The sequence below is a fragment of the Dermatophagoides farinae genome, chromosome 2, assembly GCF_024713945.1.
Source record: "Dermatophagoides farinae isolate YC_2012a chromosome 2, ASM2471394v1, whole genome shotgun sequence".
In the NCBI taxonomy this organism is placed as follows: domain Eukaryota; kingdom Metazoa; phylum Arthropoda; class Arachnida; order Sarcoptiformes; family Pyroglyphidae; genus Dermatophagoides; species Dermatophagoides farinae.
The window spans coordinates 3,148,183-3,173,237 of NC_134678.1; the positions used below are offsets into that span (position 1 = coordinate 3,148,183).

Here is a 25,055-nt window from a genome sequence, read left to right on the forward strand (position 1 = left end):
CCAAAAATAGCGATATACAAAAATAGCGAAAACTTTCAATTATGTACAAAAGAAGCGCGCGCCAATTCTTGTTTAAAAATTAATTTTATTTTTAAATTAAATTGAAATTAAAATTATCTTCGCTAAAAAATAAAAACAATCATTTCTGAAAAAAAGTTACTAATATATTGGATTTTATTATTTTTATCATATAATTTCAAAATCTCAAAAAAAATCAATAAAGCAATGTCGACAGTGGAAAATGAAAATTGACAAAAATATTGCCCATTTTTTCTGTGATAGAAAAAAAATGTATTTACAAAAAAAAGCAAATAAAAAAAAGAACATATGTTGACAAAAACAATTCAGAACTATTTTACAAAGAGAGAAAAAAAAGGGTTAAAAAGTGTTTGTGTGAGTAATAAGAAGAAAATAATAGTCTTTTTATTCATTCATTCATATCTATAGTTAATGTTTTGAAAATTATCATCATCATCACCAATTATTCATGAATCATATATAAACATAAGTTGGTTTTTAAATCTAAATTCGATATGAATGATAATGAATCAAGAATAAAAAAATCATGTCAACAACGTTTGTGTGTGTGTAATGAAAATGAACAAATATCTTTGAATGAGAACAATTTATTGATGGTGAATGATGATGATGATGATGACGATGATGATAAAAAAAAGGATAGACAAATAACAGATGAATGGATGGTTATATGAAAATATATTTTTTTAATCATTTCGAATAACTACTACTACTACGTTTGTTATTCAAACGTTTTGTGAGATTCGTAACCTTATCCTTATGTTCATAGGTCACTCTATGTATGATCTGATTACAATCAATAAAATGTTCACAAAGTACTTTTGATCTTTGTATGTTTGCACGGATTATATCATTGATACGGACACATTTCCGATCGATACAATTAATCTTTGACGTTCGTTGTTGTTGTTGTTGTGGTGGTGGTGGCTGATTATCAATCTCATCATATAATGTCGTCATTGCTGCACATTTAGAAAATGGACTTATTTCATTTTCCAATGTGGATAATAATAATTCTAATCGTTTGAGCGTAAATGATTCTTCATCATCGGCCAATTTTTTACATTGGTCCGTTAGAATAATATCTTTCCACTCATTCTGTTTACGTACATCATTCAATAAATCTTGTAATGTTAGTTTTTTATCATTTTTTGGTTTTACATCATTATAACTGGAAAATTGAGGCAATTTACCATTCGAATGATAATTTATAATTGATAAACGAGGTTTCTTTATGTGCATTAATTTCGGTTGTTGTATATCTTTACATTCAGTTTTTTTCAAACATAATTGTTGCTGTTCATTGTTATTATGATTATTGACTAACAATTGATGATGATTTTGATGTTGATCATTATTTAATGGCTGATGAATGACAATAGTAGATGATGATGAACCGGTGATAAATTTATTTCTATTGCTTATCGATGATGAAGGTTCCAACAATTGTTTACGAGGTTTTTTCCTCGGTGTCAAATTATTATTAATTTCGATATAATTTTGACTATTTTGAACAATGTTGTTGTTGTTGTTACTGCTGCTTTTGTTGTTGTTAGTTTCGATTTTATTCGTATCTAGAATGTTTACATTAATAATGGATTTATCATTCGTTATGTTTGGAAGCTGTTGATTTTTTGTCGTTGATGATGGATTATTGGCAGCAGTTGCTGTTGTAACAAATGCTAATGATCCGTTTGTCGTATTATTATTACTATTAATATTATTCGGTTTGATCGTGATCGTTGTTGGTGTTTCGGTTATCGTCCGTTTTCGACTCAATATCCTAGGTCTAGGTGAACTCGGTGTCATAGATTGATGGTGATGTATTGGAAATGACAAATTGATTGTCGTTGATTTTATCGGCGATATACTATTGATTGTTTGAATATTCATTGCTTGTTTTGTCGTATTATTATTATTATTATTGGCAATAGCAATCGAAGATGTCGTACTTGAAGTCGATATAATATTCGATGTTTGATGACTATTCGATTGTTGTTGATTAGTCATAATCGGCTGTAATGTTGTGATAATATTCGGATTATTTAATACATTTGCTGCAGTCTGATTAGTTGTATTCACTGTGTATATTGTTGTCGGTGTTGGTTTTGCTGTTACTGTTGCTGTTGTCGTCGTCGTTGTAGATGGTAATGTCGAATTGGATGACTGAATAGCCGATAATGTTGTCGTTACTGTATGCTGTCTAGAAAGTGGTATTCGATTGGCGGGAAAATTTGCCGAACTAATGCTAACCATATTGGCAATACCGGAAGCTCCCGTTGGTGTTATGATAAAATTTTTTGGCAAATTAATTACAGCTGATTTGGCATTAGCATTACTGCTTAATATGCCAAAACGTGTAGTTGTCGCTGCACATGATTGATGTCCAGACGCATTGTTTATACTGATCATTTTCGGTGTGGTTTGTGCTGTGACCAAAGCAGCCGTTGCTGTTGTTGAACCAGTCAATTGTTTTGGGCCATTTATCTTGTACAAGGATTTGATTTCATTATTCTGTACATTTGTTTTCAGATTACGAACTTCATTCGGATTGGAAATCATTAGATTCACTGTTTCGACATTGCTTGCAGTTATAAATTTCTGACCAGTAAGCATCTGTTTCATTGAATTTGTCGTCACATTTGACGATGTATTCGATGATCCGCTAGTAGTAGTGTTCGATGATGCAGCTACAGCTGAAAGATTTGACAATGGTATTGTCGTACTGGCATGATTGCCTTGACCACCAATTACTCTCGTTCGTACCGAGATCGATGATGAATTTGATGATGAAAGTGACGTCGATATTGTCTGAGAATTTGGTAATGAATTTCCCGATGAATTGCGAACTGAATTCTGTATCTGTAACGTAGCTCCACGAGTTGTATTGATACGTGGCTGTAGGATGACCGTCTGTTGTCGTGCTGGATTCAGTTTTGCCACCATAACACTAAGGGAACTCATTTGAAATTGTCCTGCTGTTGTTGCAGTTGTATAGAAATTATTTGTACTATTAGTAACAACATTTTTTGTTGCATTTGAATATGACAGATTTAATGATTGGCCTGTTGATGAATTAGCTGTATTAGCAATTTCCATTTGTGTATTCGAAGGTAAACAGATGCCAATTTGTTTCAGATCATTTTTCACTAATGTTTGTGGTGATGGTTGCGTAGTGGTTGTAGGTGGTGGTGGAGGAACGGGATTCGAAACTGTCGCAGATGAAGACATGATAACCGCATTTATTTAGCTGTATTTTTTCAATAAACAATATAATCATTTAATAAAAATGATTCTAAAATGAAAATGAAAAACGAATGAATAAATGAATAAATGAATGAAAAAACATACCTGGTCATTTACTCATTTCTTTTTTTCTGAAACTTGAATCAGTGTAAATGTATCAATGATGATATATTAATAATAATATATTAAATAAATTTAGCTGGATAAAAGATAGATGAATCTAAATGGATAATTGAAGTATTTCCTTCTTGTATTGATCATTAATATATCTTGTAAAATGTTCAATGTATTGTTTTTGTTGCTGCTTATATTAGATTCTTCAAACATTTGATGAACATCTAATATTTATCGAAAAGAGAAAAAAAATATAATTGTGATAATTCTGAATCTCGAAACTCACACATCGGGTAATGATGATGATAATGATGATGATGATGTTAAGACAATCCAAATTGAGCCAAACTACAACAATAACAACGAAAACAACCGCAGAAAAATCATCAACAACAACAACAACAAAAAAAAAATAGGAAACTACATCCACACAACTAAACACCAAAAAAAGAAATCAAATAAAATTATAGAGACAGCAAAATTGTTGAATTGGATTGAATATCAGAAATAAAAAATTTCAACGATACACAACACACATTTACACACATAGAGATCATAATAATATACACAGAGTTCGACATCATTTTTTTTCATTTTGCTATCCCAAATGGTTGTATATGTATTGTGTGTGTGTATATGGCCCTATCCGATCGACAGTGTATCCCCCTATCGGTGGATTTTATTTTTTCACTTTTTTTTCAATTCGAATTGCCCATTAACTGGTCCTGTTTTTTTTTTGTTGGCTGCTTGCCTGCCTGCATGGCACGTATACACACAGTGATCATCATCATTCACAGATTGTGATGGTTCTGCGCATGTAAATTTTTTTTATTTTTATTTTAATGTTTTTCACCACTACTCCCTCCTCAGTGTTTTTTTTTCCGTTTTGAATTGATAATGGACATGCGCTTTTTATGATAGATTGATTTGTCATATGTTTTGATGGGCGCGAAATTGATTTATTTATTTTTTATTTATTACAATTTTATTTAATGATCAGAATGCAAAAATTCAGTTTTATTCATCGTCATCATCATCTGAATCGGACATGTTCATGTATAGAGCAATAGGACAATGATCACTACCCATAACATGTTTAAATATACGATTATCAATTAAATTGGCCATTATTCGCTCCGAGAGAAGGAAATAATCTAGACGCCAACCAATATCTTTAGCACGACAATTAAAACGATATCCCCAATATGTATAACATTTATGTTGATTTGGATACAACACACGAAATGAATCGATAAAACCAGCATCAAGTAAACGATCGAAATCGGCACGTTCTTCTGGTGTAAAACCGGCCGTTTTTGTATTGGTTTTTGGATTCTCTAAATCAATTTCTTTATGTGCACAATTTAGATCGCCACATAGAATAACGGGTTTCTGTTCATCCAATTTCTGTAGATATTCACGAAAATCTTGATCAAATTGTAATTTGAAATCTAATCGTTTCAATCCTTGTCCAGCGTTCACAACATAAGCATTGACAAGTATAAAATTATCATAGACAGCTGTAATGATTCGACCTTCATCATCGAATTCCGGTTTACCAATACCATATTCAACGGATAATGGTTTTCGTTTCGAGAATAATGCAACACCTGCATATCCATCTTGTTTGGATGAAACATAATATTTATATGGAAAATTCGGCCAATTTTTCAATTCAGATGGAAATGTTTTGTCATTACATTTGGTTTCTTGAATAGCCAAAATGTCACATGATTCAGAATTAAGAAAATTTAAAATGCCATTTTTCATTGCAGCACGAATTCCATTTACATTCCAGGATATGATTTTCAAATTGAATGGTTTCATCATACTTTCATCTACATTTGTTGACATGGATGATGACTCTTCTTTTTCTCGTTGTTCATCTGCCGATAATTTTTGTAGCTTTTTGATATTGGAATTCTTTGCAGCTTCAGTCTTTTTTCGTTTTGGGGGCATTTTGATGAAAAAAGATGCAAGAAATTTTTTGTCAGAAAAACATTCGTCGATGATTCAAATGTGCAAACAACTCATGGCTCATCAAACAAAAAAAAATTACAGTGCCTGCCATCTGTCGATATAATTATCAATTAGAATTGCCAACATGTTTTTTATTATAGTTTTTGTTTTTATATCATCATCATCATTCGATTATCATGCCAAAACAAATCGTGTCGATTCTATTGATTTCAAAATTATCATGTCACAAAAACATCGATATTGATGATGGATTTTTATCCGGATTAAAATTATCATACCGGTTCAAAGACAATGAAAATATAATCACCAATAATCGATGGATTCGATGTCGAATCGATTGTGATCACATTGCTCAATTAATATATTTTCTTTATTGTTTTGATAATTACTCAGTGTATCGAAATAATGTACGAAAAAATCTTGAATCAATCACAAAATATTCATCATTCGATGAAAATTATTTTGATTTATTAATCAAATGTCGGGTAAATGATTTAAATCTAATATCATCTATTATCATTGACATCGATTGGTGTCGACGAATACAATATTTTGCTATACTTCGAATGGAATTGGAAGAATCATTATCATGGTTATCAACATTAGGCGGTGCTTATTCATCACTTGGTGACCGAAATCTGCGATTTGCTCATGAAGCCGAAACAATTTCATGGAAACAGATGAAATTATCGTTAATTTATGGTGATCCTAATCTCATAGCTCGTTGTTTAATCTATCTTAGTCATAGTTGGTGTCAACAAGGACGGCGTCGTGAAGCAATAAAATTAATTCGTCATTATCTTTATCCATTTCTAATACGATTATCATTAATTCACAATTGTGATCGCATTGTGCGGCGAATGTATCAGGCACTTTGTTTTCGTATACGTTATATTTATAAATAAAAAATGAAATTATTGTTGTATTTTTAAATATTTTTATCTATAAAACGAATTAATTGGTAATGAGTCAAGAGAAAAATAAATGAATCAATCATTTTTTGTAAGTGTGTGTGTGTGTATGTGTGTCTGATAAAAGGTGAAGAGTTAAGTAATCAAATCATATAGTAAAAAAATGTATCATTAAATCCGGACTTTGTTTCATTCCAGATTATACGAAAAAATTGCCTCAAATTATGAATCGGGTTGTGTTGAATGGATGTTGTTTCGGCTCGTGAAATGAAATGAAATGAAATAGGAAATATTCAATACTCTCCTTCAGCAGCCAATTGATCATCATATTCCTCTCCGGCTATAGCAGTTGGCGATGTAAATCCATCTTCCACTGCATAAAGAATATTCAATATCTGATCCTTAATCTCTTTTTCAGCTTCATTGGTGGATTCATTTTGACATAGAACTTCAATTTCACGTAATTTACTGAAATAAAAATTTCGTTCGCGTGCCAATGTATCATTAAGCAATGATAATTCGTTCATCTTTAAGAAATTATAATAAAATTATCAGATTATTTAATGATATGATTTTTTCATACCTTTTCATCCAATTTTTTTACGTCCGAATCTAGATCATTTTTGCGTACATTATTTGAATAGCCAGATGGTCGTGTGGATGATTGGGCAATTTTATTGGCCGGAGCAAATGCACGTGTTTGTGATGGCACAGCCGGTTTATTGATCATTGCTCGATTACTGGCATGATTTGGACCATTCACAGCTGAACCCATTGGTTGTCGTCCACGTGCTTCATACGGATTATAAACACGTCCATCATAATTGGCATCGAAAAATTTCTTAAACCATTGCAAAAATTCAAAATTATCTTGAAATCGTCCTTTGACCAATTTGTTGATCATTACTTCCTATAAAATCCAATATATTGCATGATTACAGAAATGTGATTTTCTTTCAAATTTTTCACAAATAATTAAACAAACATACCTTATCACAGCCAACTTTTTTGAATGCTGCTTGTAATAATTTAAAATTCTGTATATATTCATGTTCCAGATTGGTACGAAATTTGACTTTTTTCAATTGAATAGAACCAGGAAATAGCATGTCCATGAATTGACAATAAGCGGCACCTTTAAATTAAAATTTAACAAATAATTTAAATTTAATCAATTTTAAACTTACCCGAACATAATTCTTCAACTTTTTTAAAATCGGCCTCTAGCGATCCATCTACCCAATTGAGCATTTCATGCCTACTCAAATTTTCCGATGTAGCCGATGTTTGATAAACATTAACACATTGATATGCTTGACAATTTTCATTCATTTTCAATTCATTCGTTGTTGTTAATTTATTTCCGGTAAAAATTAATTATCATCAATCAATCAACATAAAAATGTAAAAAATCAAATCAAATGAAATAAATAATCGGCAAATTCAATTCGAATAAAAGCAATTAGCAAATCTTTTGACTGAGAAGAAAAAATGGATTTGTGGCACACAAACACAACGATAACGAAGATGAAGATGATGATGGCAAAATATTGTTTTTATAATATTATATATTTGATTTAATTTTCATACAATAAATACATCTATATGTGCTTGTTTGTTACACACACACAAACACAAATGATGATCATAAAAAGATTATATATATTGTATACTAGCCACATATACAATCGTTTTTCTTTGTATTAAACAACAGAAAAAACGATGCTGACGAAACGATCAAAAAAAAATAGGGAAGAAAACGATGATGATGAACAACAAACAAGAAATACAAAAAAAACCAAACAAGAACATCGAAGAACTCGACGAAGAGTTTGACGACACGATTCAATTTATAGATGATTCGAACATTAGTATACCATAGACAGCAGCAGCAGACAGAGAGTCAGTGCTCACAACGTTTTCACACACACTCTTTGCACAGATATACTATTTGATCCTCTCACCGAACCGATCCGGCAACCAAAGGTGGCGCTATAGTTGCACCAATTTTTTCTGAACATTAACGGGCGGGTACTTTTTTTCTCTATACTATAGGATCTATACCCTCCTTTATACGAAATTCGGGTAGAATAATATTGCCATCTGGTGTGATAATGAATTGGCAAGGATTTTTGAATTTTATTTTTTTGTTCATTGAATATCAATTATATAATAAATTTTTTAATTCGGTTTTAAACTGACTTATAAAATAAAATTGAAAATTAATTTCAAATTTTTGGAATCAATTTAACTAATCGTACACTTCCAGCTGTTGGAACCAATAATTCTAGTTGTTGATTTGGTTTCAATTTACCCAGATAGGAATCATTTGAATTGAAAAGATCATGCACATCATAGCTAATCGTTTGATTTAATTCCGGTATGAGCGATGATAATTTATATGACATCTGTTAAAAAATTAAAAATAGATTAATTATAGATTCATTTTGTTTGTTTTTTTTATTATGCAAAATAATTTACATATGAATCTGGTCCTAATTGATGGCCATTAAAATAAAGAATAGCCCATGGATTCAATTCATTATTATTCATCGGTGATAATTTCTTTGTCCACACTTGTGTTTGCCAGTTTGATTTCTTTGATGATTAATTCGGAAAAATAAATGATAAATTAATAATCGATAAATAAATCAACGACATTAACACAAACTTACTTGAATGACCAATGATGCCATAATGCCCAATGGATCTTGATCGATTGCAATCAATTCTTTGTTCAACAGGATTTCTTTCATTTCAGGCCGAATTGATCGTAAATCATTGGACATTAATAAAGGTACCGACCACATGCACCAGAATGCCATTTGGGTTTTACTTTGTTCATATGAAAGACCATTATTGCCAATAATCAACATATCTGGATCAAACCAACCGCCTGGACCATGATATCGGATAAATTGTTTATTATTTTGGCCATAATACTTGATGATTTGAAAAACACTTTGATATGAATCAACAATATCATTATAGTTACGCCATAGATTACAATTATCACGAATTTCTGAATATGTTTCATCACTAATATTTTTTAGATATGCTGGCCAACTACATGAATATATAATTGGATGTTGAACATTTGTGAGTGCCAAAGTATATTCTGGATATGTTAGATTGAATTTATTCGTATCTGCATAACATCCATCCAATTTTAATGAATCGATTGACCACTCGGAAAATGTTTCAGCATCAATATAGGTATGATCAATGTTATTATAGTAGGTACCGGGATAACCACCACATGTAAGCGTGCCAACATCTTCATAAATACCAAGTAAAACTTTTTTCGAATGCGCATATTTGGCCAATGTTTTTATACCAGATGGAAATCTGGTTTGATTAGCGATTAATCGTAATGTTTTCGGATCACGATAATGTGCATTCCAACAATCATCAATATTTACATATTGATAACCGGCCTGAAGGTAACCATCTTCAGCGATTCGATCAATCATATCTTTATACAGCTTTTCATCGATACAATCATTTGGATAATGTTTACAATCAATTTCACAAGCAAATCTCATCCATGATAGCCATCCCATTGGTGGTCGACGTGAAAGTCCATTATTCCAACCATAAACAAATGTTGTGAATGTAAACGAGAATAAAAAACAAATCAAAAATTTCGTCGTCGTAGTCATCATCATCATCACGATCAGCTTGTCGGAAACAATACAGTACAATAATCAACACAACGTCTCACTTGTCATATGTTATTTATATTGAATATTGATCTTTTTCAAAATACCAACAAAAAAAATCGATGTTAAAATTGATAAATCATCATTATCAGCCATTAATTTTTGATAAAACAGTCGCATGATACAATAAACAATAAACTAATAACTTGTCCAATTCAATTTATACAATGACCGATACTGATAATATCCAATCGAAGATTAATCTGGCATAGATCAATAACATTGTTTTTATTGATAAACGTTGTTTTTTCAATGATAATAATCATCTTTAGTTAAGTTTCGATGATTATCATTAGAATAAATTCCAGACCTTTGAACTGTTTAATCATATCGTACATAAAAATTGATAAAATTTTTCTTTTTTTTATTATTATCAGTAAATACCGATTTAAATTGCCACTTTAAATCAATTGTTCAAATTTATTTATTGATTATTTAGTGATTGTTTCAAAACAATTAAAAGAATTTCTTTTTCATCAAAATATTTTATTTCGTTACAATTTTGGCAATAATTTTACGATCCGTACACTACCAGCTGTTGGTACTTTTAATCGAAGATTTTGATCCGCTTTCAATGTTTCCAAATAGGATTCGTTTGATTTTGCATATAAATCATATACATCATAGCTAATTGTTTGATTCAATTCGGGTATAAGTGATGATAATCGATACGACATCTATTGAATGGAATCAAATAAAACAAATTATTGATTGATTTTAAAATAATAATATTAATTTACATATTTAGGCGATCCTAATTGTTCACTATTAAAGTATAGAACTGCAAATGGATTTGGAAGATGATCATTGGATGTGGATAGTTTTTTCACCCATATCTGATGTGTTTGCGAATTCTAGTGGAGAAAAATCATTATGAATTAAAATGTTCAAATTATTATTATTTGATCAATCATCATACAATCGTAATTTTTCGTGCCATAATGCCCAATGGATCTTGATCGATTGCAATCAATTCTTTGTTCAACAGGATTTCTTTCATTTCCGGCCGAATTGATCGTAAATCATTGGACATGAATAGTGGTGCCGACCACATACACCAGAATGCCATTTGTGTTTTACTTTGTTCATATGAAAGGCCATTATTACCGATAATCAACATATCTGGATCAAACCAACCGCCTGGACCATGATATCGGATAAATCGTTCATTATGCATGCCCATCATATCAATAATCCATTTAACACTTTGATATGAATCAACAATATCACCAAATTGTCGCCATAAATTACAACTTTTTCTGATTAATTTATAATCATTTTCGGAAAAATCTGCCTTGAAAAATGGCCAACTACAACCATATAGTATTTTATGTTCTAAAAATGAAAGCAATCAATAAATCAATCAATCAAACAGTCAGTCAATCAAAATTCACTTACCAACTTGACTTAATGCTTTTGAATATTCTACATATGTGATGTTAAATTTTTTCGGATCAGCATAGCATCCATCCACTTTAACTGAATCAATTTTCCATTCAGAAAATGTTTCTGCATCAATAAAGGTATGATCTTTATTCTGGTAATATGTACCGGGATATTTTGCACATGTTAGTGTTCCAATATCTTCGTAAATGCCGAGCAAAACATTTTTTGAATGTGCATATTCAGCCAATGCTTTAATACCGGATGGAAATCTTGTTTCATTAGCAATTAATCGAGATGTTTTCGGATCACGATCCATGGCCATCCAACAATCATCAATATTGACATATTGATAACCGGCCTGAAGGTAACCATCATCAACGATTCGATCAATCATATCTTTATAAAGCTTTTCATTGATACATTCATCAGGATAAGTGTTACAATCAATTTCACAAGTAAATCGCATCCATGATAACCATCCCATCGGTGGTGTACGAGCTAGGCCATTATCCCAGCCGAACACCATCAAACATGATGACAATGAAATTATTAACAATAATAAAACGTTCGACAGATTTCGCATCATTTTTTTTCAATCGATGTAAAGACAAAAACAAATGATCCAAAATCCAGTATCATTTTATACTTAAAGAGAAAATTATCGATCAAATTTATCATTAATTATTAATTAAACTAATTAATTAATTAATTTTCTATTATTTGATGATCATCAATCGAAGATAAATAAAAAAAATCACCATTTCACCACCAGATGGGAGGCCATCTATCGTTGTGGTTGGGAAGAAAAAAATTCAAACAAAAAAAAATTCACTACACTTTTTCAGATGAAGATAAATTGAAAATGAAAAAAAATTTGGAAAACTCCCTCAAAAAAAAAAAAAATTATAAAAAACAGGACCAGGATGATCCCATCATCGCTACTATGATGATCATCAATGTCATAGTTTTTCGGTAAAAAGAAAAAATTCCGATAATCCATGTTTTCTTTGCTTCGATACAATTTTATTCATTTATTTTCAATTTTCATTTCTCATCATCACACTATGTGTTCACACCATTTTCAAAAAGTATCAATATTGCACCAATCAAACACACACGCACACACACACACACACACACACACACACACACAACAAATTTGTGATTATAAGAACGAAAAAGAAAAAAATGATTTCATCAAGATAAATTCGTTTCTTTTTCATTTATATTTATTTCAAAAAAAAAGTTTATTTGATTATCAAGTTTGACAAATACTCATACCATAGTGAGAAATTGTTCACACACTAAATCCATTTGATTATCATCATCAATATGATAAGAAACACTTTTTTTTATTCTTGTCTGGATTATTTTTATCTATATTTCGTGTACATTCAAAATGAACGTTTTCCTGAAAAGATAGAAAGATGGATTTCTCACGTTCTACACAAATACATGCACAAACAAGTGGAAAAAAAGATAAGTATTATATGGTATATATTTGGGATATTCAATTTCAATTTTCAATGATGACATATTGGATGTTTTTATATTTTCAGTAGATTACCATCACCACCACCACCATCATCGTCATTCTAATATATATTTTATATATGTATACTGTGTCCATATAATTAATGCAGAAAAAAAACTTAATGATCTATATATTCATTTTTTTTATCCATTCCGATATATTTCCATTTCACTTGTTTTCGGAAAAAAAAGATCTGTTGTTGATCTTTTTTTTTCTTTTTTTTTCATTCTCAAATGTTTTTCCTTTCCCTTATCCACAACGATCTTGAAGCGAAAGTTTTTTTTTGTCATTTTCCAGATATTTTTATATCATTCATTCACATTCATGATAAGATAGGAAATATAGTGATGAATATCGAAACGAAAAGAAAATTTGTTGAAATGTTTTTTTTGTTGTTGTTGTTGTTGAATCTGAAGCCAGAAGAAGCGTTAATCACTCTGCCAAACACATATAAAAGAATGAAAGAATGACAGCAATAAGAGTAAAGTTTATTTTACAAATAATAAAATGATGATGATGATTGATTCAATGAACAAATAGCAATAGAGATTTTTCCAATGATTATAACATAAGTATGAGAATGTTGAACAGGAAAAAAATAAAGATAATAATAATAATATTGACCCCGAATTTGGATTCGTTCATTCATTTATATATAACCACACATTCATCACTCTTTTTGACTTGAACTTTGACACAAAAGACAAAGAATAAAAATAAAAAGGAAAATTACCGGCATTATATATATATACAGACACTAAATCACTAGACTAGATTTTAAATTTAGAATTTCTAACAACAATTCTCAAAAAGTAAATCAGAATCGCATGAGTGACATTTTATTATTATCCACTTCACAAATCAATTTACTTGCATTTATCATACATTGATTTGTTATCAAAGTATTTTTTTTTAATAATCTTGATAATAAAAACATGTTATCTGACAATTTTTGTTTTCTCTTCAATTGTTTCATTTCAATCATTGTATCAATCTATTAAATCAAGTGCATCATGCTCAAAATATATCTAATCTAATCTAGTTTATTTTATGTTACACATACCAATGTTAGTCATAAAACGACCGGGTTTGTTTTTAGGCAAGAAAATGACTTTTAACCATGAGTCAAAAAAAATTGAGAGATTGAATGTGACAATATTTTTTTTTTTGTTATTTGTTAGGCAGATGGTACAATTTTAATTTGAAAAATTACTTGGTATTTTGCTGGAAAATCTTATTGAATTATTATACAAAGGTCAAATGAATGAATGAATGATGGTATAAATGGAAATTTGTTGTAAATTTTACCACATAAAAACAGATCACCTGCTTCAATAGAAAAGATAATCTTGAATTGTTTTTTTTCAGACTAATTTAAAGTCTATTATTATTATTATTATTATCACTATTTATTTGGATCAATTTTATATTGAAGATTGATCATCTTTCGAAAATATAAGAAAATTAAAAAATCATAGTTGTTGGTAATTGTTCCAAATGAATTTCAAAATAAACATTAGTAAAATTTTTTTTGGAAATTTGGCACGCGCATCACGTGCGTGTTATGCACGTTCCCGATTCCGGTGTTTTTCACAGAAATGATAATGGTTTATTAGTCCAAATTAGGCAGATGTATGATTTTACAGACCTAAATCACAGAGCAATTTACAGACCAGCAGCAGCAGCAGAAGCAGCAGTTTTTTTTTGCAAAAATTGTTCCGTTATAAATAACAAACAACAACAACAATTGATTTAATATTATCATTCAGTCATTTGCAACATGAAAAAAAAGAGCAAGGGAGGGGTCAACTTGATTAACCTTAGCCATGGAATTCATCACCTGCTCTTCACCTAAGGTCATTATTATCGATGATGATAATGTATCTGCGGATGGGCTTGTAGATAGAAATTGGGCCGATTGTCTAGTCCGATTGTTTGGAAAAATTGTTTGTTTGAAAGAAGAAAAAAATTTGATTTTTTCTTTTCTCCTAATTCTCTCTAGTGATTAATCAAATTAACAACCAGAAAAAAACCTAAGGGCCATCATCATGATTTGATCATCTAGATTTTTGTTTTCAACGATAAAGAATCTATAAAGCTTTGGAAAAAAAAATTTCTGTAGAAAATATTCCGATTAGATTGATGACCATCATCATCATCATCATCATCCAGTAGCAATAATCGTGGATGGACAATTTAAATTCCATATTCGTCGAATCGTAACCAGAGAAAAAAAACAGTAGTAATTCCTACTGTTCAGTCAAAAAAAAACGGAAAAAAATCGTGATGAATCACTGGTGAATTCAATGATCAATGTGTGGTGTGTATAATTTTGTATTGAATTTTAAAATTGCAACATTGCAAATGAATGCAAAACACAGAGTGACAAACAGAACAAAACAAAACAAAACAAAAAACTGTATAGATATGCAATGTATAATTGCAATTTCATTTGAAATTAAATTCAGGATGTCTGAATGAATGAATAGCTGTTTTTTTTGTTTTGTTCAAATGGTCTCTGGTCTATCAAATCGTCATTATCATTATTATTTCTGGTTTGGCTAGCAGCTGTTGAATATATTTAATTAGTATGTTCAATAGTGTAAATATTGTATATATATGAGTTTGTTAACCAGTTATTTATTAATGATTAAACACATATTTCATCAACTGCTTGACATTCTCACAGCCGGATAAACGATAAAGAATTGGCCTCATCGACTGCTTGAACAACGAATGCCACTGCCAAGAACTAATCGAATCTTTTACGACGTGCTTCCAAAGCACTCTTCTTTCCAACGTTAACATGATCACCATAGACCAGGCGTCGGCAACCTGCGGCCCGCGGGCCGCATCTTCCATAGAGCTCTATGGGAAATGCGGCCCGCGGGCCGCAGGTTGCCGACGCCTGCCATAGACCATAGATGAAAATTTGTATCGACCAAAATACAAATGTTTGACATCTCTTGCGTGCTGGGCCCATAACCTGTTGAAATATTTAGCAAGAGGCTTGGAAGTATAAGATTCAATAGTTAGCAGTTGATGAATATGTGTTTTAATCATAATAAATAACTGGTTAACAAACTCATATATATACAATATTTACACTATTGAACATACTAATTAAATATACTCAACAGTTATATTAAACAACTAATTCAATATTTCTTTTAACAATTCCAACAGCAGCCAATTCGTATTGCATCACTACAATAATGATTATTCATCCATTCCATTTTCAGATTAGTGACTATGGTTTGTTGATAAGGTTTTTGCAACACCAAACATCGTTTTATTTTTTTCCATAAAGAAAGGATTAAATAATCCTAAAGAAAATCATATTGCACACATGATTATTGTAAGAAATTCATTCCCGGAATTTATTCATCATGTTTATTAACAATGAATTCAATGCTTTAAATCATTAATGAAAAAAAAAATATTTGAAAATAAATGAATCATTTCATTTGAAAGAAACATACATATTCGATACCTTGAAAATTTTCACTTGAAAACGGGCCTCAATTTTTTTTTTGGAAAAACAAAAATACCGCAAGTGAAAAGTTTGACCAAAAAAAAAACGGGTTTGTTGTCCTTGGAATGTCAATGAGTTGTTTCCACATATTTGGAATGTTGCCAAACCAAACAAAAACAATAATCATCATCATTATAAAAGCCATCATTATCATCATCATTATTCATTGATGATCATTATTATCAGCGTTCATTCATTGAAAATTTTTCTCTTTTGGATAACGTACAACACAAATATTTGAAATTCATTTTCGGTGCCTTTTTTAGAAAGCATTTTTTCCATGGAATTTGATTTACAAAACGATTTTTCTTCATCATCATTATCGTCATTTCCTTTTTGTTCGTAGCAAAAAAACCGAAAACAACTCAAAAATTCGATGGGGCGAAAAAATATTAGTTATAACACCGTTCTTGTGATGGATCGTTTTTTAGTTTTTGGATCAAATATTTCAATTAACTTTGTTTTTGTTTTGTTCACGAGAAAAAATAATCAGAAACTTGTTGAAATTGGAATAAAATAATGGACATTTCTTTCAGCTCATTAATCCACACACATCATACCATTTGACATATGACCTCCATTATGATCACATGGTTAACATATTGACAGCGACTTTGTATGTGTTTTCTTCGTTGAAACGACCCAAACATGTAAAACGTAAGGCAAACGTTTTTTTTTATTTTGAAGACTATATGACAATGATGGTCAGTCAGAAATCAGTCTCGACTTTGAAAATGACCTGGTTGAATAAATGAATGAATGAAAGTGGTATATTTTGGAATTTCATTTGATAAAAACACTTACTTTTTTGCTGGTTTTAATTATGATGATGATGATCGGATGACCACCCCCTACCATCTACTATCATCATCATAGAAAGGAGACAGCAGTAAACGTACCTTGTTGTCCTTGGACATTTTCGTTGTTTTTCTCCAGTTGTCCATGTTAATGGTCAAATATTTGCATGAAATGTATGGAAAGAAACAAACACACAAAAAAACACCATCTGAACATTGTATATGGTGTGTGTGTATGCGTAGTAATTAGCCATGAAAAAAGGAAGAACGAACGAAAGTTTTATTCATTGAAAAAAAATTTGCACCAAAAACTTGTCCTTGTCCAATTGGACAGGAAAAACAAAAATAGCAGAAATTTCTCTGCTGTTTTGTTTTCCAAAATCATCGTCCTCATCATCGTCATCATCATTGTCAAATCGTTCAGGAAAACCTAAAAATTATTGTTTGATGTATAGCCGCACGGCTACACACTATTTACATATAAACACATGTAAATAATGTCCCAAAAATGAATACAATGATTAATGGTGTTTGATTATCAATTTATATATATTCGATTCGGTTGTTTGTTCATGTTTCATAAGCGAACTAAATATACTGACGGAAACACCCATTGATATGATCAGATCATCTCATCGAGAAATAACAACAACAACAACAATAACAACAAGTGGAATTTTCATGTTTAATTATGGTCAAGTTTTTTCCTTATTTTCGGGTAAAACAAACAAAAAGACAAACAAAAAAAAATAAATAAATAGAGAAAGAAAAAAACACTGGACACTTTAGAATCTATGAGAAAAAATAAAGTAGGACACACAACACACACACACACAATTGAAATGAATTATTATTATGATTATTGCTTTTTTTATTGAAAATTTAAAATATTTGTGTTTATTTAAATTCAAATAAATTTTCAAAGATTATACCACCATCAAATACACATAGGAAACAAATATGAATATATATGCCAGAATATAAGTGTCTTGATTATTATTAGTTTTATTATGATTGACAAATGTATGAATTTTTCAAAATAAAGCCAAAATTCTGTATGTTATGTTATATAAATATAAATGATTTAAGCCATATGACCATTCTATCCATGAGATTGAATTCAAATTGATTATTAAAACATCGTTATGATGAAATATTGTGGAGCGAAATAAAAAAAACAAAAAACAAAAAACCAGGAAAAGAAAAATAACTTGAAATTCCATTTATCAATCATAGGCTGTAAAAAAGGCACATTATTCATAGTGTTTGACAGATAGAGAGAGAGAGAAAAAAAAACTTGGATAATAAGTGTAGGTGTGTGTTGTGAAATGATCAAAAACAAACGTAAAAAAAAAGAATGACAAATGAAAATCGGAAATGAAGAAATTTATTTTGCTCCACATTATTATTTACGTTTAATTCATTTATCTTTTGAATAAAATTTTATAATTAATTGTCAGCAATTATAATTATTATTATTATTATGATTATTAATATATATTTTTCTTCGTAATATAAATTGAATATAACCTGTTGATTAATATGTTAAGACAATCTCTCTGTGTATGTATGTTTGTATGTATGTATGTTCTTGTCTGTGTCTTGTGTATGCAGCATTTTATTTAACATCTACAACACACGTATATCACAGAGTGAATAATGTAAGAAAAATCTAAGTGTAATGAAAGGGGCAAAAAAAAGAAAAAAGAAATGCCATGACAGAATCTGATGACAGATTAATAGTAAAAAAAAAGGATTGAAATGAATTGAACATATATGTTGTGTAATGTAATATATTTTTTTTCATAATATGCGATTATATATGTGTGCCATATATTATCTAAATGTTAATGATGATGATGATGATGATGATGATGATGATGGGAAAAAATTTTTTTTGCGAAAAAAAAACCAAATAGACATTTTATATTATTATTATTATATTTAGGAAATATTTTCGTAATTCGTATAAGCAAAAGTGTTTATCTCTGTATTTTATGTGTGTGTGTGTGTGTGTGTGTGTGTTTGAGATAAACAAGTGTCAATGGTTTGTTTTTTTCCCCGTTCGGATAAGACAAAAAAAAAATATGTGTGAAATGAACAATTTTAATTTGAAAAAAATTGATTTTTTCATGTTTTTTTCAGTGTGTGTGTATGTATGTATGTATGTATGTATGGTTTACCAAATCATCAATCAGCAGAAATCTGATCTTGTAAACATCCGATTACATTATTTAAAAAAAAAATTATACAATTCAAAATCTTTCCATTTTCTTTAATTTCTTTTTTTTAGTCAATCGAAAAAAAAAATATTTACCACAAACACAAACAATGGTTAAACACAATCAGACAAAAAAAACATTACATTTGATGAAAATACAAAAAAAAATATATGTAGATTTTTCTCCCATTCAGAATGAAATGGATTTATATTATATATATATATATGTATGTGTTATTTATATGTTATAAGTGTGTGTGTGTGTGTGTGTGTGTGTGTGCATGTAATTTATTATATTCGTAAATTATTAGAATTTTTCTAAATTAATCGAAAAAATATCTTATGAATGAAAAACGAACGAATGAATGAAAAAAAATCAATTTCTTTACAATTACAAAATTAAAAAAAAAGAATTAGAAAATCCTAGTTTGTATCCATTATCAATCAAAAATGTGAATTGAATACTCTGCACTCTTCATTTGCTAAATTTATAATAATGTATATATATCTTATATATTGTTCTATATTGTGATTTATATATGGATAATATTATTATAAATGATGATAATGAGATGAAAAATTATTATTATCTTTTTTTTAAAGAACAAGATTGCTCAAGTACACGACAAATAACGAATAGATGTGTATAATGTGGATTCAGTGGTACGGTCTAATGTATCATCAAATTGGTTAATTGTGATGTTATTTATGTTGAAGATTCATTACACCTTCTCAATATTTCCATTAAACGATTCCGTTTTTCAATCTCAATACGATGTTCATGTTCTAATTGTTCATTTTCATGGATCAAATCCTGTACATAATTTGTTGCTTCATGTAATATCATAATTCTTGGTGGCCTTTTCTGTGATGTTTTCAATTTTGGTATCTGATCTCGTAAATTATTGAATGAATTTCTCAAATGATCACGACGTTTACGTTCCGAATCATTATGTTCACGTCGTTTTACCGGTGGTGATGATCCACCACCATTCAATTTTTGTTCACAACCATCACCTGATAAAAATGATAGACTACTTTCTTCCGAATCAGAACATGCGGGACTATTTAATTGTAAATTCGAAATAAGGTTTACGGCTGCTGATGATGTGGTGGCCAAATTTTTTACATGAATTACACGTGATAAATTCGATGATGTCGAAATTGATGTTGGATGTTGAACAATAGTGTTGGGATTTTTTCTTTTAAGCGGTTGAAAATTTTTTATATTACTAGATGATGATGACGATACTAATGTTGTTTTGATGACGCTGTTCTGGTTTTCTTTCTTTATACCATTTATTATTGAGACATTTGATGATGACACGGCATTATTATTCAACAAAGAACTACTAGATGATGTTTGTTGCTGTTGTTGTTGATGTTTGCGATTGCTATTCGACAATTTTTTACATCGCATTTTAGACATTCTCGGCTGACCAATCGATTTATTTTCCATTGGTTTCCTGTATATGCCTAAATATATTCAACAACCAATCATCAATTAAAATTTATTATCATAATGAAAAAAACTTACTTTTCGTATCTTTATGTATGAGACTTTTTTCATTCAAATCAGACATAATCGTAATTTTCTGCTGCTGTTGTTGTTGTTGTGATGAACCATATGAATGATCATTGGTCATTGCATAAACATTACCACTTGTTACGGTATTTGATGATTGTTGTTGTTGTTGTTGATCATGTTGTTGTTGATTATTATCATCATCGACTGTATAATTTTCATTCATATTCAAATCACAAGAATGAATATAATTGAATGCGCTTTGTGGCGATGTCGATAGATTGAATGGTGTTCCAGGCCTAAAAAATGTTGCCATTGATTTACTGTTGTTGTTGCTATTCATATTGGTAATGCCATTCAGGCTATATGTGGATGATTTACATTTATGTTCACTACATTGTCCTGACCACATACAATCATGTGCAATCACATTTTTACCAATTTCTTCATCTAGATGCATCTTTTCATCATTAAGTAAATCTTCACAACAATCCAATATGAATGGTGGTGATTGTGGTGGTGTAGGTATAAAATTACTCCATATTTCTTCAAAACAAAATGAATTCGTTATATCTGTAACATCGATATCGGTTGGATCGACACTAAAATCTTCATTAAAAAACATATCGAATGATGATGATGATGATGCTGGTAACGGTGAATACCGATTGTTGGAATTATAGTTAATTTTGACAGGCATTTTTCGAAATGTCTAATTTTTTTGTCAAATATGGACAACAAGGATGATGATGTTGATGAACACACGCACACACACACGAGATGAAAACAAAAAAAATTCGAAAATTAGAAATTGAAGAGATCAATCAATCCAGTAAAAACAAACACAAAGAAAATTGTCAACAGTTTTAAAACAAAAAAAAATTAAAGTTTGTTTGTAACCGGCAAAATTTGGCGCCTAAATATATGTTGCTCCATTCAATTTAATTAGAAATGATTTTTCAATCCTTATAAATGAAAATTCAAATTCGTACGATATCCCTATATCATATAGAACAATTTGGATGAGATGACAATGTTCGAAATAGAGCGAAAAATAGAAAGTTCAAAATTCGAAATTTATCCAGTGAAAAAAAAAGATCGAATGGAATTTGAATCCGCGCAACAGAGAGAGAAAGAAAACAAATTGCAGTTGCGAACAATGCGAGTGACGATGAACGTTTGGTAAAACCATCCGTATAGCAAGTGGAATATAAATACCTCGATACACTACTATGGCCGACAATCGCGGTTTTTCTACTATCCATCAACAAACACTGACACTGCAGCATTGCTTTTACTGCTTTCAGCTGAATGTATGCAAACAAAAATGGGGAAGCAATGCTATTGCCGAAAATACAAACCACCCAAAAAAAATTTCGGCTAAAAATTCTATTCCAAATCCATTCCCTTTTTAAATATACTACTACCATATAATTCTTATCACTACACTAAAAAAATAGTCATGCGCATTAAACAAACATTATATATGTGTTTTAACCTGCACAACACAAAAAAGAATTGATTTTGAAGCTCCAACTCATCATCATTATCCCCAAATCAGCAGTTGTAAGATTTTTGCAATAAACAAAGCTTAAAGCAGCAAATGGTAGTAGTGGGCAAGAAGAAACTATATTCTCTTGTTACACACACACACAATCTACAGGCAGGCAATGCAGCTGCTGATGATGCTGTTGTTGTTGTTGTTGTTGTTAGCACTTACCGCACCTTTTGAGCCTTTAAATTTCTTTTTTTTTTGGATTATAAAAGAAAAAAATAAGATCAACAACAATAATTTTAATCATCATTATTTTTTGACCATATGAGACATTGCTATTGATCGATTGATTGGTTGTTTGATAAATTAAATTTCGATGATGACAATCATGTTCGAGTCATTGTCATGAGAGAAAAAATAGGCGTTTGCAATTGAAAATGCTGCATAGCATTCGATGAAAAAAAATTGGGAAATTTTAATAAAACTATATCTATCTCTATACATTACATTATCTTATCTACAAAAAAAAAATCGAACTCACAAATCTAATTCGAATATGTGGGGCAAATTCGCTAAAATTTTTCGATATGATATCGATAAATGGATGTAACACATAAAACATATGGCATTTTTCTTTTTCTTTTTTTTAGTAACAAAATTGAGTTTGCAAACAAAATCAACTTATTTCTTTTCTGATGATAATAATAATTAACATACCTGATGATGATTTGGAATCATTGATGATGACGATGGCGATGATAATGTCATACCATTTAATCAACGTATGTGATTACAATTAATTGATTCTATTAGAGATATATACAAAGACACCTGGAAATATGTTGTTTTGAAACGAAGAAAACCCAAAAAAGTTCCAAAATTAAAAATGATGAAATATTATGCAACTATGCAATAATAAAGATGATTTTTTATTTAAAAAAAAACGTTGCAATAAAGTCAATCCAAGCAAGATAGGATGATGATGAATAAAGGAAAATCGAAATCGAATAGATACGCGATGAGTGTTTGTGTGAATAGCGCGAAACAACCAAACCACCACACTCATCATCTGAAACGTAGTTCTTCAATTCACCATCATCATCATCAACATACAAGCCGGCACAATACAGATGCCGGCATCTTTCTACGCATGCGTATAATTCAAATTTAATTTTCCCTTACAGATGATTATCAGCCAAGCATGTGTGATATGTGATGTGTGTAATGCACAACTACTACCATTTTCATTTTGGATGTTAAAAATTTTTTTTTTTGCTGCATTTCTATATAATAATGCTGCACACACACACACACACACACAAAACCAAACACCGATTGCTTTTCCCTATCGATTCTTTCATTCATTCATTCATTCATTTAAAATTTCCCCAAAATGCCAAATAACAACAACAATTTTTTTTTATTATGGTTTGGTTTCCATGACCAAACTAAACCAAAAAAAAAAAGATTTCCACATAGACAGGGGGAAGAAAAACAGATGGGGAAGGAAAGAGAGAGAAAAAAAAAACGCCACGGCGTCATAATTGTTACAAAATCTAATGATAATTCTTATTGATTCTATGCGCAGTCGTTTAATGTTTCTCCCATTTCATTCATTCAATTCTTTTAGCAATCAATTTTTTTCCTCACATTTTTATCCCCTATCCACCCCATCTATTATTATTATTTTGAAATTTTAAAATTTTCTTTTTTTCGTTTTCTAAACACCCAGGTACATGGGAATCCAGAAAAAAAACAATATGAATGAAATAATTTTTTTTTTAAACAACAACATTATCTATAGATATTTTTTCCAGGTCTACCAAGTCTGAATTTTTTTTTGCCTTCTTGCTCGTGATTCTCATCTGTCATTATTTCATCCATTCACCGGCTCCTAACACTTGTCAGTATTACTCTGAATGAAGAAACATTTGGACATTTAAACCATGCACCCAACAACAACTGAACCAAAAAAAAAAAATGCCGGCATCGATGGTGAGAGCAAGTAAAGCATCGATTGTGTCTGTATTGTGTATATGAATGCAGCAGAGACATGCATACCACCACCACCACCACCATCATCATCATGATCATGATGATGATGATGTACAAAAAAAATGAAATTTTTTGGTGAATGTGTGATCAAAACCAGCCAGCCAGGCAAATATTCGTATTTTTTTTTTTTTTTTGCAAACAACCAAATGTTGTCATCATCAAACATTGAAACCAACTGATTTCAATGATGATGATATTATATTATCGAAGCAAAAAAAAAAGATCGTCGCGTCCTTGATTACGTTCGTTCACTTGCTATTCTTTTTCTCTTTTCAAATTTCCACCACCACCACTCAAGCCAATTTCATCGTCTCGATTTTTTTTTTGAATATGCCCAGTACGTGTGTTGTTTGTGTTCTTCCTCCCTCCGCGCACGCGCTTTTTTGAATTTTTTTTTCTCAATATTTGAAATCCAGTGTTCGAATCGATAGGAAAAAATTTAATTTTCTTCAAATTTTTTTTCTCTTGTGTTAAATAGCTACAATATTGAAAGAT

The 25,055-nt window shown here is 30.2% G+C and overlaps 7 protein-coding genes across 8 annotated transcripts; 1 reads left to right on the plus strand and 6 right to left on the minus strand.

Annotated features, from left to right (window-relative positions):
• Window positions 1-156: 156 nt before the first annotated feature.
• On the minus strand, window positions 157-4,012 carry LOC124500027 (uncharacterized). Of its 2 annotated transcripts, none has more exons than XM_075728634.1 (3): window positions 3,686-4,012; window positions 3,391-3,623; window positions 157-3,334 (listed from the first exon to the last, which is right to left on the minus strand). In XM_075728634.1, exon 3 carries the CDS (start codon window positions 3,268-3,270, stop codon window positions 730-732), a length of 2,541 nt encoding a protein of 846 aa, XP_075584749.1. In that variant the 5' UTR covers window positions 3,271-3,334; window positions 3,391-3,623; window positions 3,686-4,012; the 3' UTR covers window positions 157-729. The 2 variants fall into 2 exon arrangements, with proteins under 2 accessions (XP_075584749.1, XP_046919999.1); XM_047064043.2 differs by having other exon boundaries at window positions 157-3,289; window positions 3,686-3,947.
• Window positions 4,013-4,336: 324 nt separating this feature from the next.
• LOC124499283 (exodeoxyribonuclease) lies at window positions 4,337-5,459 on the minus strand. The gene has a single exon (XM_047063171.2). It carries the CDS (start codon window positions 5,356-5,358, stop codon window positions 4,417-4,419), a length of 942 nt encoding a protein of 313 aa, XP_046919127.1. The 5' UTR covers window positions 5,359-5,459; the 3' UTR covers window positions 4,337-4,416.
• Window positions 5,386-6,312, plus strand: LOC124499285 (uncharacterized). Its single transcript, XM_047063173.2, has one exon. The coding sequence runs from the start codon at window positions 5,556-5,558 to the stop codon at window positions 6,282-6,284; it is 729 nt and encodes a 242-aa protein (XP_046919129.1). The 5' UTR covers window positions 5,386-5,555; the 3' UTR covers window positions 6,285-6,312.
• LOC124499284 (microtubule-associated protein RP/EB family member 1) lies at window positions 6,300-8,193 on the minus strand. Its single transcript, XM_047063172.2, has 4 exons — window positions 7,478-8,193; window positions 7,280-7,425; window positions 6,874-7,200; window positions 6,300-6,817 (listed from the first exon to the last, which is right to left on the minus strand). The coding sequence occupies exons 1-4, from the start codon at window positions 7,620-7,622 to the stop codon at window positions 6,584-6,586; spliced, it is 852 nt and encodes a 283-aa protein (XP_046919128.1). The 5' UTR covers window positions 7,623-8,193; the 3' UTR covers window positions 6,300-6,583.
• A 209-nt stretch (window positions 8,194-8,402) lies between these two features.
• On the minus strand, window positions 8,403-10,108 carry LOC142597318 (alpha-N-acetylgalactosaminidase-like). The gene is made up of 3 exons (XM_075728490.1): window positions 8,966-10,108; window positions 8,772-8,888; window positions 8,403-8,698 (listed from the first exon to the last, which is right to left on the minus strand). Exons 1-3 carry the CDS (start codon window positions 9,959-9,961, stop codon window positions 8,519-8,521), a joined length of 1,293 nt encoding a protein of 430 aa, XP_075584605.1. The 5' UTR covers window positions 9,962-10,108; the 3' UTR covers window positions 8,403-8,518.
• Window positions 10,109-10,405: 297 nt separating this feature from the next.
• Window positions 10,406-12,018, minus strand: LOC124495437 (alpha-N-acetylgalactosaminidase). Its single transcript, XM_047058852.2, has 4 exons — window positions 11,411-12,018; window positions 10,932-11,347; window positions 10,753-10,866; window positions 10,406-10,689 (listed from the first exon to the last, which is right to left on the minus strand). Exons 1-4 carry the CDS (start codon window positions 11,982-11,984, stop codon window positions 10,507-10,509), a joined length of 1,287 nt encoding a protein of 428 aa, XP_046914808.2. The 5' UTR covers window positions 11,985-12,018; the 3' UTR covers window positions 10,406-10,506.
• A 7,515-nt stretch (window positions 12,019-19,533) lies between these two features.
• Window positions 19,534-23,589, minus strand: LOC124495531 (uncharacterized). Its single transcript, XM_075728491.1, has 3 exons — window positions 23,223-23,589; window positions 21,023-21,722; window positions 19,534-20,961 (listed from the first exon to the last, which is right to left on the minus strand). Exons 1-3 carry the CDS (start codon window positions 23,271-23,273, stop codon window positions 20,192-20,194), a joined length of 1,521 nt encoding a protein of 506 aa, XP_075584606.1. The 5' UTR covers window positions 23,274-23,589; the 3' UTR covers window positions 19,534-20,191.
• Between the last annotated feature and the right edge of the window lie 1,466 nt (window positions 23,590-25,055).

Bases quoted from the DNA above. Each gene is read 5' to 3' on its own strand.
- LOC124499284 (XM_047063172.2), bottom strand. From the start codon at position 7,622: ATGAATGAAAATTGTCAAGCATATCAATGTGTTAATGTTTATCAAACA. The intron at 7,201-7,279 runs GTATGTTTGTTT...TGGATTTTATAG, and splicing joins AAAAAGTTGGCTGTGATAAG to GAAGTAATGATCAACAAATT. The intron at 6,818-6,873 runs GTATGAAAAAAT...AATTTCTTAAAG, and splicing joins TAAAAAAATTGGATGAAAAG to ATGAACGAATTATCATTGCT.
- LOC124495531 (XM_075728491.1), bottom strand. From the start codon at position 23,273: ATGACATTATCATCGCCATCGTCATCATCAATGATTCCAAATCATCAT. The intron at 21,723-23,222 runs GTATGTTAATTA...CAAAAAAATTAG, and splicing joins TGATTCCAAATCATCATCAG to ACATTTCGAAAAATGCCTGT. The intron at 20,962-21,022 runs GTAAGTTTTTTT...GAATATATTTAG, and splicing joins CATACATAAAGATACGAAAA to GCATATACAGGAAACCAATG.
- LOC142597318 (XM_075728490.1), bottom strand. From the start codon at position 9,961: ATGATGATGATGACTACGACGACGAAATTTTTGATTTGTTTTTTATTC. The intron at 8,889-8,965 runs GTAAGTTTGTGT...TAATCATCAAAG, and splicing joins TGGCATCATTGGTCATTCAA to AAATCAAACTGGCAAACACA. The intron at 8,699-8,771 runs GTAAATTATTTT...ATTTTTTAACAG, and splicing joins AATTAGGACCAGATTCATAT to ATGTCATATAAATTATCATC.
- LOC124499285 (XM_047063173.2), top strand. From the start codon at position 5,556: ATGCCAAAACAAATCGTGTCGATTCTATTGATTTCAAAATTATCATGT.
- LOC124499283 (XM_047063171.2), bottom strand. From the start codon at position 5,358: ATGCCCCCAAAACGAAAAAAGACTGAAGCTGCAAAGAATTCCAATATC.
- LOC124500027 (XM_075728634.1), bottom strand. From the start codon at position 3,270: ATGTCTTCATCTGCGACAGTTTCGAATCCCGTTCCTCCACCACCACCT.
- LOC124495437 (XM_047058852.2), bottom strand. From the start codon at position 11,984: ATGATGCGAAATCTGTCGAACGTTTTATTATTGTTAATAATTTCATTG. The intron at 10,867-10,931 runs GTATGATGATTG...TTTCTCCACTAG, and splicing joins TGGCACGAAAAATTACGATT to AATTCGCAAACACATCAGAT. The intron at 10,690-10,752 runs GTAAATTAATAT...TCCATTCAATAG, and splicing joins AATTAGGATCGCCTAAATAT to ATGTCGTATCGATTATCATC.